Raw genomic sequence first — 13274 nt, 5'->3', positions numbered from 1 at the left:
TGAATATAATATTCTGTATGACTGTTATTGTCCTTAAGGATCTGCATCAAAAATCCAAGTCTTTCTTGAACCCCCCCCCATCATCCTTTTCCATTTTGAGTGGTAGCTTTCTGCTTGTGTTATGTATAAGAACCTTAACTATCTAGCTCTAAAATATCCCTTCAAATCATGCAATCCTAAATGACCTTGTTCTATTCAAAGGATCAACTAATCCCACTTGACCCTTGCCCTCAACCCCTTCCAGATAAAATTCATCAGTTTTTGTGTTATCTTTTGTTTAGTCTCTTTCCACATATCCTTATCTGTAATAACAGTGTCCTTTTTAGCTTATACTCCTAAATACTTTGTTTTATCATCTCCATAAATATGGATACTGCTGAAACAATTTATGTATCGGTACACAAAACTTTGAAGTGTCTCAGAATGTTCCACAACACAGAAATGTCTTTCTGGTTTTATCAGGTACAAAATAATATCATCTGCAAATAAATCCAGCTTTTCTTGAATACCATACCAATTAAATTCTTGAATTTCTTAGCCCCTTATTTTCTTTGCCAATGGTTCTAAATATAATGCAAATAAAGGGGAAAGAGGACACCCCTGTGTGGTTCCTCTGTTCAGACACAACTTATAAGACAAGACAGGAAACCTTCCACTTCAATTTTTGCCTCTGAACACTCATATATCCTCCTAATTAACCTTATTATTATATCAGGAAATGCAAATGCTTCCACAGCCCTATTCATAAAATCCCAGCTTACTCTCTCGAATGATTTCTCTGCACCAGAGGTATTTTCATACATTCTGCTTCCTTCTGGATCATCATTCTTCTATTAACGTGGTCAGATGTCTGTCTCCCCTCCACAAAATGACAATGATGAATATCTATCAATTTTTGCAACACCTTTACAATTATTTTAGCCATTATAGACAAACACTTTATAATCCTGAACCAGAATGAAAAGGTATTCCACAGTGGATAAATGGTCCTGGAGATAAACCAAAGGAAATGTAATAAATAAAATGATAGCAGGAATCAAACAAGGAAGAATAGCTCTAAAATAATTCTTTAATTGGTTAGCATTTTCTCGCTGATAAATGGCGCTTCATCACACCACACAAGAATTACATAACAGTTATTTAGCTTTTCTACTATGCTTGAGTGGGAAATTGTGTCAAAATCTTTGGCCAGGTTGAGGTGTGCAGTGTGCATCATCTTGCCTTCATCCATTGCTTTGATAACCTTTTCAAAAAAATTCTCCAGGTTAAGTAGGCATTGCCTGCCCTTGACAAATCCAAACGGACAGATCCAGTGTTTGGAGACTCCATGTGTGCTGACTGATTAATTCCATGATAAGTCTTTCCATAACTTTGCATATGAGGTTGGTCAGACTTATGGGTCTGTAATTGCCTGGGTCTTTGAAAGGTTGTCCCTTATGCAGGGAAATGACCGTACCTGTTCTCTATTCGTTTGCTATAAAATCTGTATGGAAGCTGAGACCGAACAGTGTTGTTAGGGGTGTGGCTAAATTATGCTTCATGCTATTTAAGACACATCCAGGGATATTATCAGGACCCACTGATGCAGTACTTTTAACTTTTGATAGCACTTTTAGGTTTCAAGTATATCGCATCCCCTCCTATCTTAACTGTTAATTGTTGAGCCTCATCTACCTCTAACCTTGGCATATTTAAATCTTCCATAAATATTTCTATTTGCACTTTTTCTTGATTTCCATATTCCTCTGCTTTATACAAATTTTCATAAAATTTCTGAAAATCAGGATTTCTGGTTATGTTTTTTGCAATCGGCTCCACAAGTTTGGTAACAACCCTTTCTATATTCTGGTGCCTAAGATGTTGTGCCAAAAATGTTTGTGATCTGGAGTTATCCAAAAAAAAAAAAAAAACAGTTGCTTAACAGCAATCTTTCTAAATTAATGCATATAATCCAGGTGTTCCCATATTTTCTCTTTAGCACTCTGCAACTGCTCCTTTTCTTGTTCTGCGAGTTTCTCCTTATTCAGTAATATTTAAACCTTTGTCAGCCCCTCTAAACAATTCTTGTTACTTCTTAACCGTATCTCTTTTTCTTTTATTTTGACCCTACTTTAAATTTCACTTTCATTTTATCCCATACACTAGCTATAACTTTTGCAGTTCTTTTTACCTTTCCTGATAACTCCCTCAAAATTTCCACTTACCTTTCCTTAAATTCCACAGTTTTAACAGGTAGGTGGGAAGCACATCTATCTCAAGTTTACTTCATTACCCTGCATTTTTATCTTAATTACTGACACATGATCTGAAACAGTTATTGGATGTGTGCAAAAGTTTTCAGTTAAATGGACATATTCCTGTAAAATATATTTTTATCAAGTTTAGCCGAATTATTTTACCTTGAGGAATAATATGCAAATTATCTCAGAGCTCCTGCTATTGACTTCACATCTTTCATACCAAATATTTTCTAAAATGTCTTCATACATCTACCTTTTTTGTTATGTTTTTCATTCTAGGCCCTCCCCATCCATCCTCATTGTTGAAAATAAAATTTCAGTCACCACCTATAAGTAATATTCTCAGCTGAAAGCTGATTATTTCTCGTATTGTAAGACCCACAACAGCGGTTTTAGGTGGAATATAAATACATGTTTGCACAATCCTTATCTCTTGGCAGTATCCCCTTACTACCATAAATCTGCAATTATTATATTTTTTCCTCTTCTGTCACTATTGGAGCTCCTCTAGCAATTAATACTGTGCTCCTTTTTTCCCATTTGTCCCTGATATTCTGCTGAATATCCATCCTGAAGTCATTTCTTTATCAAATTCAAATTCTCATTTCTTTCCAAATGTGTCTCCTGTAGCACTGCTTATACTTTGGATTTCTTAATATAATTAAATATTCTTTGTTTTGTCTGTATCTGTGAAATCGTTCTCATTCCAAGTTAATAAGGAGAGTGTCACCATTATAAGTCATTATTCCCACCTATTATTATTTAAATGTTTATTTCCAGCTTTTATGATATATGAATATACTAATGTTTAAAGAAACTGCTAAACTGCCAAATCTCTTTATAAAAAAAAGCAAATTTATTTAAGTGCTTTTCGTCCAACAGTATCGTTGGACTTCTTCAGATTAACAAAAAACATTTACAAAATCCAGCTGCATTTAAATAACCTTCGCAAGATCATATGGTAAAGCAATATATTTGAAATTTTTTAAAGTTGTAAACACTTTGAAACAGTTTGCTATCTAAAATCATGTAAAAACATTTTAAAATTACTTGTATTGCCAACATAAAAACAACCTGTGTTGGTATTTTTGTTCCACATCCATATTAGCTGCCTTGGAATATAATAATAATAATAATAATAAAATTATGAAAAACAATCATGAAAAAAATATATAATTTTCTAATACAAGACATCTCTACATACTACCCTATAAACCTAATATATTACTATACAAAATATGCTTGCATATATTTACGTGCATATTTTATCAACAAATTTAAAAAAAAAAATATATATATATATATATATATATATATATATATATACATATATATATATATATATATATATACATATATATATATATATATATATATATATATATATATATATATATATATATATATATATATATATATATATAATTCATATAATTTATACTTACATAAATTATACATGTTATCTATCCAAACTTTTAAGCTTCAATAAACACATTATTGAACATTTTTCATTTAAACCAGGATCTGTGTATGCAGTCAGCCTAATTTGCCACATTAATTCCATTTTTTTCCAACAGTAAACTAAATGGACCACCCCTCATATCATGAATAATTTGATCAATTACCTTAAATTTAAGGTTTAAAAATTTAAACAAATAAACTTAAAAATGAGGAATTTGGGAATGATGCAGTGTGGTAACTGTCCATACTGCTAAGTTATGGAACTTGGAATCACAATTGACTTAAATGGCTTTAGATTAAATTGTAAGAATAGATTTAACTGTAACTCAAAAGGAGTCATTTATGTTGCTAAATGTCAAGCCTGCCCCTCTTTTTATATAGGTAAGACAGATCGGAGACTGAGGGACAGGGTGTATGAACATCTCAGGAGCATAAGTCAACACAAAGAAGAAAATGCTCTACCTAGGCTTGTACTTGCACATCCAGATCATAAATTTAAATTTAAGGTAATTGATCAAGTTATTCATGATATGAGGGGTGGTCAATTCAGTTTACTGTTGGAAAAAATGGAATTAATGCGGCAAATTAGGCTGAATGCATACACAGATCCTGGTTTAAATGAAAAGTGTTCAATAATGTGTTTATTGAAGCTTAAAAGTTTGGATAGATAACGTATAATTTATGTAAGTAATTTTAAAATGTATTGATAAAATGTGCATGTAAATATATGCAAGCATATTTTGTATAGTAATATATTAGGTTTATAGGGTAGTATGTAGAGATGTCTTGTATTAGAAAATTATATTTTGTTTATTATTTTTCATGATTGTTTTTCATCATTTTATTATTATTATATTCCAAGGCAACTAATATGGATGTGGAACAAAAATATCAACACAGGTTGTTTTTATGTTGGCAATACAAGTGATTTTAAAATGTTTTTACAGGATTTTAGATAGCGAACTGTTTAAAAGTGTTTACAACTTTAAAATTTCAAATTTATTGCTTTACCATGTGATCTTGAGAAGGTTATTTAAATGTAGCTGGATTTTGTAAATGTTTTCTGTTAATCTGAAGAAGTCCAATGATACTGTTGGATGAAAAGCACTTAAATAAATTTGCTTAGTTTAGAAAGAGATTTGGCAGTTTAGCGGTTTCTTTGAACAGTTGGTCGTTTACATTTTAGTGGTTTGTGTTAATGTACTAATGTTTGGCAGATTGATCCTTTATACATTTTTTCTTATCATCAACACTGGAACCTATGTCACCATTTACAACACTTTCTGTTTTAATTAAAACCCCTCAAAAACATTCCAGAACACCCCCAGAACCCGTTAACTAATAAAGACACACAAAACTGTGTACATATTCAAATAATGAAGTTTAACCCTCCTAGTAGGAACAATTGTTCCAAATAGACAATTGCAAACTCATTCCTTAATTCACCTAAAATTGATGTTATTCATGCTAAGATTTATGTTATTGCCTGTGCTTTTACTTACACTAATTGCTAAATTGCTATATGTTAGTTTTTATCTTTATTCCCTTCACAGGTGTGAGCAAAAAACATGCATCCTTTCCAAAAACATTGACTTTTAACCTTGAAGAAATGGTTCTTAGGCTTTTTATTGCCTTATAATCTGCTTGTCTCCATGGAAATGTATGAGAAAAAATTTCCTCAGCTGTAGGTTTCTAAAGACAAGCTGAAACATTTACTGCTAAAAGAAAACTTTTCATTATATTAAGTCAGTGTTTTCTTATTTACTTGCTTCCTCTAAAAAACTCATTATTATATTAAAATAACCTCTACATATATTATGATATGTGTACTTTTTGCACCCCCATCCCCACCCCAACAACCCAAGATTACAGCCTATTAACTTAAACAACCTAGCCTTTTTTTCTCTTTTTATAATGTAATGCCAACACTTCTTAATACTGAAAAAAAAAACAAAAGTAAAGGAAAAATACATCGGCTTACTTTAGTATCTTTATCACATACATCAACTACTACAAATTCTTTACTATAAATTATGCAATTTATATCATGAAATGTTTCATAGAAATACTGTTAAGAACAGTAATTGCTTTACTTACAGTTAACCTTTATCCTTCCACTTTTCCTCCCCTCAGTGTCCTTCCAAACATTAATGACAAAGTGAGGTTAATGCCTTTCAGTTCCCCATAACTTTAACAGATTCAACAAAAGTCCACTCTCTCCATGTTTTCTTATGCAGCTGTATTTATCAAACACAACTGATGATTCGCAGTCTCACATTTATTCACTAACTTCCATGTTGCTGGTCTTCTTCCTGTTTATCTCCATCACCAATTCCAGACTCTGGTAAATTCCAAGGCACTCCTGGTTACTCTAGTCACCTCCTGTGCTTTTCACTTCCTCTCAAGCATTTTCCTTTGGAACAATGGAAAACGTTTCACTGGCAAAGTCTGTCCATATGCTGGATTACCAGAAGAATGAGAAGCAGGGTTGCTTTCTTGATGGCTCACTTTTTGTTGGATAAACTTTTGTATTTCCTCCTTAGCCTGTTCTGCATCAAAAAATGACTTTGATACTCTAAGAAAATTATTCTGAAGTCAGATACAGCAGCTTGATTTCATACCTGTCTCTCAACATTCCCTGATTGCTGGAATGCATTTATTGCTCTTCTGCGTTGTGTACAGTGAATAATTTTCTACAAACACCTTACTGTCTCCAGCTTTTGCTATAGTTTTCTCAAGAACAACTCTTTCTGCTGAAAGATTTGCATCTTTAGTAATACAGGTCTTGGCCTCTTTCTCAGTGCCAGATTTGGAGCAATACCCATGAGGTGCCCTATCAATTAAGGGTTGTTGCTGTAGAATACCAGTCCAGTTGCTTATTTGTGCCTTCATAAAATTAATACAGTCCATTTCTTCTAGTTTCTCTGGTACAGCAGAAAATTTCAGATTTTCCATATGTTCTCTGTCCTCCAATTCTGCCATTTTTTTCTAATATGTCTTGTTGAGCAGCCTCATAATCATCCCACCTTTTTGTAATTTTCATCTTGGATTTTTTAAGTTTTATCAACTCATTTGAATATCTATTTAAAGCTTACTCCATTTTTCTGCCTTTTATTTGAATTGTTACACTGTTTTAGTGTTTTGTATATTTTAATCAACTCTAAGCACATTTGCTTTATCTTTCTGTACAATACTGGAAGCCTTGTCTTGGACCAAAGCTGGACCTTGAACTTTTTTTCTGAACATTTGCAGGATTCTTCCCAGTCAGCATTTTATCTTGACCTTTTTCTAGTTGATTTTCTTTCAGGTTTTCTTAGTTTCTTCTTTGTTGCCATCTAGGCCGTGTGCTTACTAGTCAGTAACTGAATTTAGTAAAAGTGATAGTGTTCCTGGCCCTTGTCTTTTAGTTTCTTTTCTACACTGGGAAAGCTTAAGTTAAACTGGTTATCAGTGTGCAGCATCTTTGAAAGTCCCTTACTTGTCCTTTTTGAGAACGATTTTCATCACTTATGATTAGCTATCCAAAATGTTCACGTCACTTACACACCTTAATTTTAAAAATTAATTCTGTACTTGTATGTTACTGTAGTATAAGAAATCAGAAGCAATCCAAAGTGTTTCTGACTGCAAAAGTTCATTACAGGCAGAGATAGACTGTCATCCTATGCAGAATTACTTTCTTTGCCATGCTCTCTAAGTATCAGGACAGAATCCCACTTCCCTCATAAAACTGAAATGAAAATTGTGTGTGTCAGAGAATGAATGAATAAACAAACTCATTTGTATTACTTTAACAACTTATCACTGGAGATCTCTTTAGCACTACAGTGCACAATTACTATATGTCATCATAACCTTTAAAGCTGCTCTTTGTAGGTTTGAACATGGATCTTACTATTCTGGCTCTTGGAATCCACAGAAAAGACATGGTCCATTTTTGTTGCAGCCAGTTACAGCAACACTACTACAGATGAACCTGCGGCCTCTGAAATTCCCTTGTTTATTTTTTGTTCATTAATTACTCACATTTTAGATTCAAGTGACTGCTGTTACTTTTACTCACACACTATACATTTTTTGTAAATTTACTAAGAAGGAAGGGATATGTATGGCTAAGCTAAGCACAAAATCTTACAGATGTTTGGATGACAGTTTTAAGTTATTCTTTTACCGAATATTTCCAAGAAAAAATGTATTTTAAAGTGTCTAAGGAGTCATTCCGAAGGGTGAAGGAAATCCATTGCTTGGACTTACTGCATCTGGACTAGTGCATTGTTCCTCTTTCATTTCTTCTCTATAGACTGTAATTCCTTCAAATCTATCACAGGAGACTATGTCTATGGTCTCACTGAGGATGCTGTACATAGTTTAATTTTCCACCCTTACCACATAATGGATGAGGGACAGAAGAATTTCCTGCAAAATTTCTGGAATTATATGATCTTATGACCAGCTTTGTGGTGTACAGCCATGAAGCACTGAAATACCCCACCTGACCCACATTTGAGAAGGCAGAGGATAGCACGCTGATCTACAAGAATTAAAAAAAAGTCCAATGTTTTTAATGCAAATGCTAAGATGTGAATTCATTTTTAATGTCCTCATTATATTTGATAATAAAGACATACAATAATCACGTCCTGTATCTGCTGAGTATTTGTTTGAAAAAAGCTACTTTTGTACAAATGAAGCTGTTTTTCACATTTAAGGGGGATATCCTAACTCTGAGGTGCAATACTCTCAGAGTTAGTTTTGTTTGTAGGAATGAGTCAAGTATCTTTGTCCTTTGTGGTGGTTCAGAATATATACTACATAATGAAAATACGGTTTCCTTTTCTTTTTAACAGTGGATTGCAGCAATTCCATCTTTGGGCATACAACATTGCAGTGCACTTCATTTGGTGTATTCTATTTCACTCAAGACACAAGAAATCCTTGTGAAAGGGCCAAATCATGAATCTTTGGCTACAATCCAGAAGGATATAACTGACATACTTTTTCATCCCCTTGTTTTCTTTTCCATGGATGCGATTTTCCAATGGAAAAGAATTGAATGGGCTTTTGGAAATGTTCTTGTTTGTTTAAATTGGTAGAGCAGTTATCTACAAATCCTGAAAACAAATTAAGTCTATCAGTAAGAAATTTCAAATTTCTTGCTGTCCAAGTATGTGCAATGCTTCCAGAAACACAGCCTTTTAAAAGAGTGTTTTAAATGGCTACACAGGACTTCCTTCACAACTGTCCATAAACCTCATCACCTGTAATCACCTGTAAAGCACATACCATTTTCAAAACTAGATTTAAGATAAAATGCATAAAATATGGGCTATAATAATTTATCTGTATCTTCTCTTATTGGGATATAGTAAGGCAACAAGACTGACACGTTAAAAAACATCAACTGTATCAAGCTGTGGTGGCCCTAATTATACCTGAATGTCTTGAATCTTCAACATCTGACCCGATGACAAGGTTCGAGCCTCACTCACTGTCACCACCTGGTGTCCATTCTTATACCAACTAATTGTGGGTTCTGGTACAGCATCAGACTCACAGTGCAGTTCAACAGTTTCCCCTTTCCTCATAACGATTACCTCCTGCCGTTTGTCAGACTGTTCCTTTACAGTGGGTGGGGCTTGAAGAAAATAAAGAAAAAGACAAAAAAGTTATACTAAAACATAATTATGACATCATTATATAAAAAAGTCTATCACTTTAGTTTCAGTGTCGGAAGTGGATAGTCACTACCATATAGAGTATAGATATACGTGTGTGTGTGTGTGTGTGTGTGTGTGTGTGTGCGCGCGCGCGCAAGTGCACACACATGCATGAACACATACAGACTGGTTTACAGTGAAATGTACTCAGAAAAAATTGCCAATGCTGCAAGATCAGTTGAAGTCACTACATGTGCATAGCTTAACAGTCATGCATGGAATTTTCTGGTGATTACCACAAGGTAGATTTGGACAGCATTATATTTTGGTGATACCAATGGAAAAGTCTAGAGGAATTACTGGACAGCAACCTCCTTTTCCATTTGTAAAAATCTTGTAAGCACTATGTAAGCATCCTTTTTACACAGAACTTATTAAACACCTACAGAGCTCTGTTGACTGCAACTGTACAAAAAGACACATAGGTTCATAGGTTCATACTAGGCTATCTGCCCTAGGGCATTTATAAGCCTAGCCAGAGTGTGTTTGGCTTTTGCCACCCATTTTAAATTAATTTTGCTATGCCCTTTTTCGAGGTTAGTATACTGTGCCTCTGTCTAACAGTGACACAGAAGTGATACCAGGGGTAAACCTACGATCTCCCATCCACTCATCAAGATTCCTCTTGAAGAGAGTCAATGAGGGACTCTGCCTAACCTGGACTGGGATTTTATTCCAGAGTGAAGGGAGCCTCTGGGTTATGAATCTATCCCTCCAGCATGTCCTATTTATTTCAGTGCTGAGGTTCAAGTCTCTCGAGCGCGTAGCTCGATGAGATTTGGATTTTCTGAGGTGCAGCATGTCCATTAATTCCGGGTTGGACATGGCTTTATACATCAGGCACAGATCGCCTCTGAGCAGGCGGTATGCCACTGAGTAGAGCTGGAGTTTCTTTAACCGGGCAGCATATGGCATCTGTTTGAGCCCTATGATCCTCTTGGTGAGGTACTTTTGGGGTCTTTCCAGTTGCTGCAGGTGTCTGGTAAGGTACATCCTGAAAGGGGCATTGTACTCAATTATGGGCCTGATGAGGGATGAGTAAAGAGGCACAATGACCTCCCCTGATCTAGATGTGAATCCCTTCATGATTAGGTGGGCTATATAAAATGTTTTTCTAACCACTTTGGCCACGTGGTTGTCAAATGAGAGATTGCTATCAACTTGGGTCCCCAGGTCCCTAATTACTTCTTCTGTACTTAATGGATTACCACCTATGTGGTAATTTGTGGGCACTTTGTTTTTGCCAAAAGGGATGACTATACACTTTTTGGCGTTTAGCTTGAGGCCATGGCTCTGGCACCAGTTGTCTGTTTCTATGAGGCCCTTTTGGAGGATGCTTGTGTCGGCTGGAGAGTCGATTATGGCGCCCAGTTTGCAGTCATCTGTGAACTTAGTCAGCCACAGTCCTTCCGTGTTGGCCTGTACCTCCGAGAAATATATACCGAACAAGAGAGGTCCCAGGACTGAGCCTTGTGGTATGCCACTTGTAACTGGTTTGGAGTCTGACATGGCTCCAGCAATTCTAACCATGTGGGTTCTGTCCTTGAGCCAGTTTGCAACCCATCTAGTGACACAGGGGTTTATATTTAAGCTGGTGAGCTAATCTATAATGCCCGAGTGGGGTATTGTATCGAAGGCTTTTGCGAGGTCCAGGTAGGCTGTGTGGACCACCTCTCCCTCGTCAATGGCCTTGGTGACTGTTTCAAAGAAATCAACCAGGTTTAAGAGGCAGGATCTGCCCTTAACAAAGCCGAACTAGGTAGGATCCAGTGTCTGTAGGTCCCCAATATCTTTATTTATGAGGTCCATGATGATCCTTTCCATAGCTTTGCAGACTAAGCTAGTCAGGCTTATGGGGCGATAGTTTCCAGGATCCGTTGAGGCACCACCTTTGTGGAGAGGGACCACTGTTGCTGTACGCCACTCTTTGGGTACATATCCTGTAGCAAGGCTAAGATTGAACAGTAGTTTTATGTTTGGGTTTAGCTCTTCTTGGAGTTCATGTAGGACGCAGCCCGGGACACCGTCTGGTCCCATTGATGCTGTGTTTTTTTGCTTTGGAGAGGGCAGCTCTTACCTGAGCATCTGAGATGTCAGGGGGGCAGCACTCTGCTGGGATAAATATTTGCCCTTTTGGTGGGGAGGGGGGGTGGAGTTTGCGCTGAACCTGTCAGCTAGGATGTTGGCAATGTCTGTGGGTTCGGTGTATTTTTTGTCATTTTGGACTAATTCTGAGCATATCTGGGAATTCCCACCCAGGTTCCTAACATAACTAAAGAAAGCCTTGTGATTATCCTTAGTGTCCTGTGAAATTTTTCTCTCGAAGCTGGCCTTAGACGATTTTATGAGTGCCCGTAGTTTTTTGCTAATACTGATTAGAGATGCCTTCCCTTTTTGGGATTTTGCTCTATCATGTAGTAGCTTCCTCCTTCTATTGTATAGTTTGTTTATGGCTGGGGTCCACCAGACAGGACGTCTGACTTTGGAGGATTGGGTCTTGGTTTTATTTGGGATTGCATGATCCATGCATTCCTGAAGGTGTTCATAGAATGCATTTATAAAGGATTCTGCGGTCTGGGCTGTATTTTCCACAGGCTCGGGGGCTTTGAAAGATTCCACCTCGGTTTTGAGGAGTGTGAAATTTGCTTTAGAGAAGTTTTTCACTGTGGTTTTCAGGGCAGGGGGTGTAGTTGGGATGTGAATATCCAGTGAGAATAGTTTATGGTCTGATCTTACCAGTGAGGGATACACTTCTGGTCTGGAGCATAGAGTCCCCATGTTAGTGATGATCAGGTCCAGTATGTTTTCCCCTCTTGTGGGAGTGGTAACAAGTTGTTCCATAGCATTTGAGTTTATAAATTCTAGGAACCTTTGGGCTAGGGTGTTGGAGCTAGAGTAATGCTCCCAGTCTATGTTTGGGTAGTTGAAGTCGCCCAATATAATGGTATTTGGAGATACCTTCATATTTTCCAGTGTTCTCAGGAAGGCCTAGTGGGGTTCCTGTGTTTGGGAGGGTAGTCTGTAGCAGGCTATAAACTGGAAGGCAGTTTTACCCACTGTTAGTTGCACATGGATAGTCTCTGATGCTTCGTGCTGTGCCACCAACCTGGAGGTGTGGGTATCTTTGACGAATATTGATACTCCACCTCCTTTTGTGGTACGGTCCAAGTTTTGGGGCCGAAAGGCATGGTATGAGGTATAACCTGGTAGTGCTGGGGTGCTCTCTGGAGCCTTGAACCAGGTTTCTGTTACTGCACAGATATCGATTTCCTCCATGCTAAGGAGAGTTTTGAGTGCATGCATCTTGAGGTTTAGACTTCTGGCATTGAGTAGCATTACTCTTAGTTTCTTATCCCTTGTGATACCTATGGAGGTGGGTTTGTCTTTTGAGCCTTGCCTAAAAAAGGTACTATGGTGGTAGCAAGAGCCTTCGAAAGCCCAGGGGTGACAGGTGCAAGCCGTCCCTAGCGAAGCATCGTGGCTTGTTGAGCATGTCATCCCAGGCTGATAGGCATTGGATCCCCTTTAAATGACACCAATACTTAAGCCAATTGTTGAAATTGATCATCTTGTCTTCATATTGTGGCAACATTCTTGGTGAGGGTAAGATGCTACTCAAGGTCAGGGTCATACCGGCATGGGCTACATGCTCAGAGAGCTCCTCTATGTCTCTTTTCATGTAGTCCAGGGAGGTATGTCTCAGGTCATTCACACCAGCATGGACAATGACTGAGTCATATTTGTACTTGCCCTGGAGTGACCTGAGTGCTTGTGTTATGTGGTGGATCCTAGCGCCCGACAGGCAGCTCACCGTGACCTTCTCCTTGTTCAGCCTGGTGAGCGGGACATCAGTGTG

General features: G+C 36.9%; 1 protein-coding gene across 2 annotated transcripts in view; it reads right to left on the bottom strand.

The window, feature by feature from the left end:
• The window catches only part of HMCN2 (hemicentin 2), a 2554053-nt gene that overhangs the window by 665017 nt on the left and 1875762 nt on the right, over positions 1–13274 (bottom strand). For both annotated transcript variants that reach the window (XM_044058392.1, XM_044058391.1), the window contains exon 60: positions 9134–9336. In XM_044058392.1, the coding sequence (XP_043914327.1) occupies positions 9134–9336 (203 nt within the window). The remainder of the gene's footprint in view (positions 1–9133; positions 9337–13274) is intronic.

Source organism: Protopterus annectens, chromosome 16.part0 (genome assembly GCF_019279795.1).
Source record: "Protopterus annectens isolate FY-2018-M chromosome 16.part0, PAN1.0, whole genome shotgun sequence".
Taxonomy (NCBI): domain Eukaryota; kingdom Metazoa; phylum Chordata; order Ceratodontiformes; family Protopteridae; genus Protopterus; species Protopterus annectens.
Note: the sequence above shows the minus strand (reverse complement) of the source record. Positions and strands in the feature narration are given on the sequence as shown.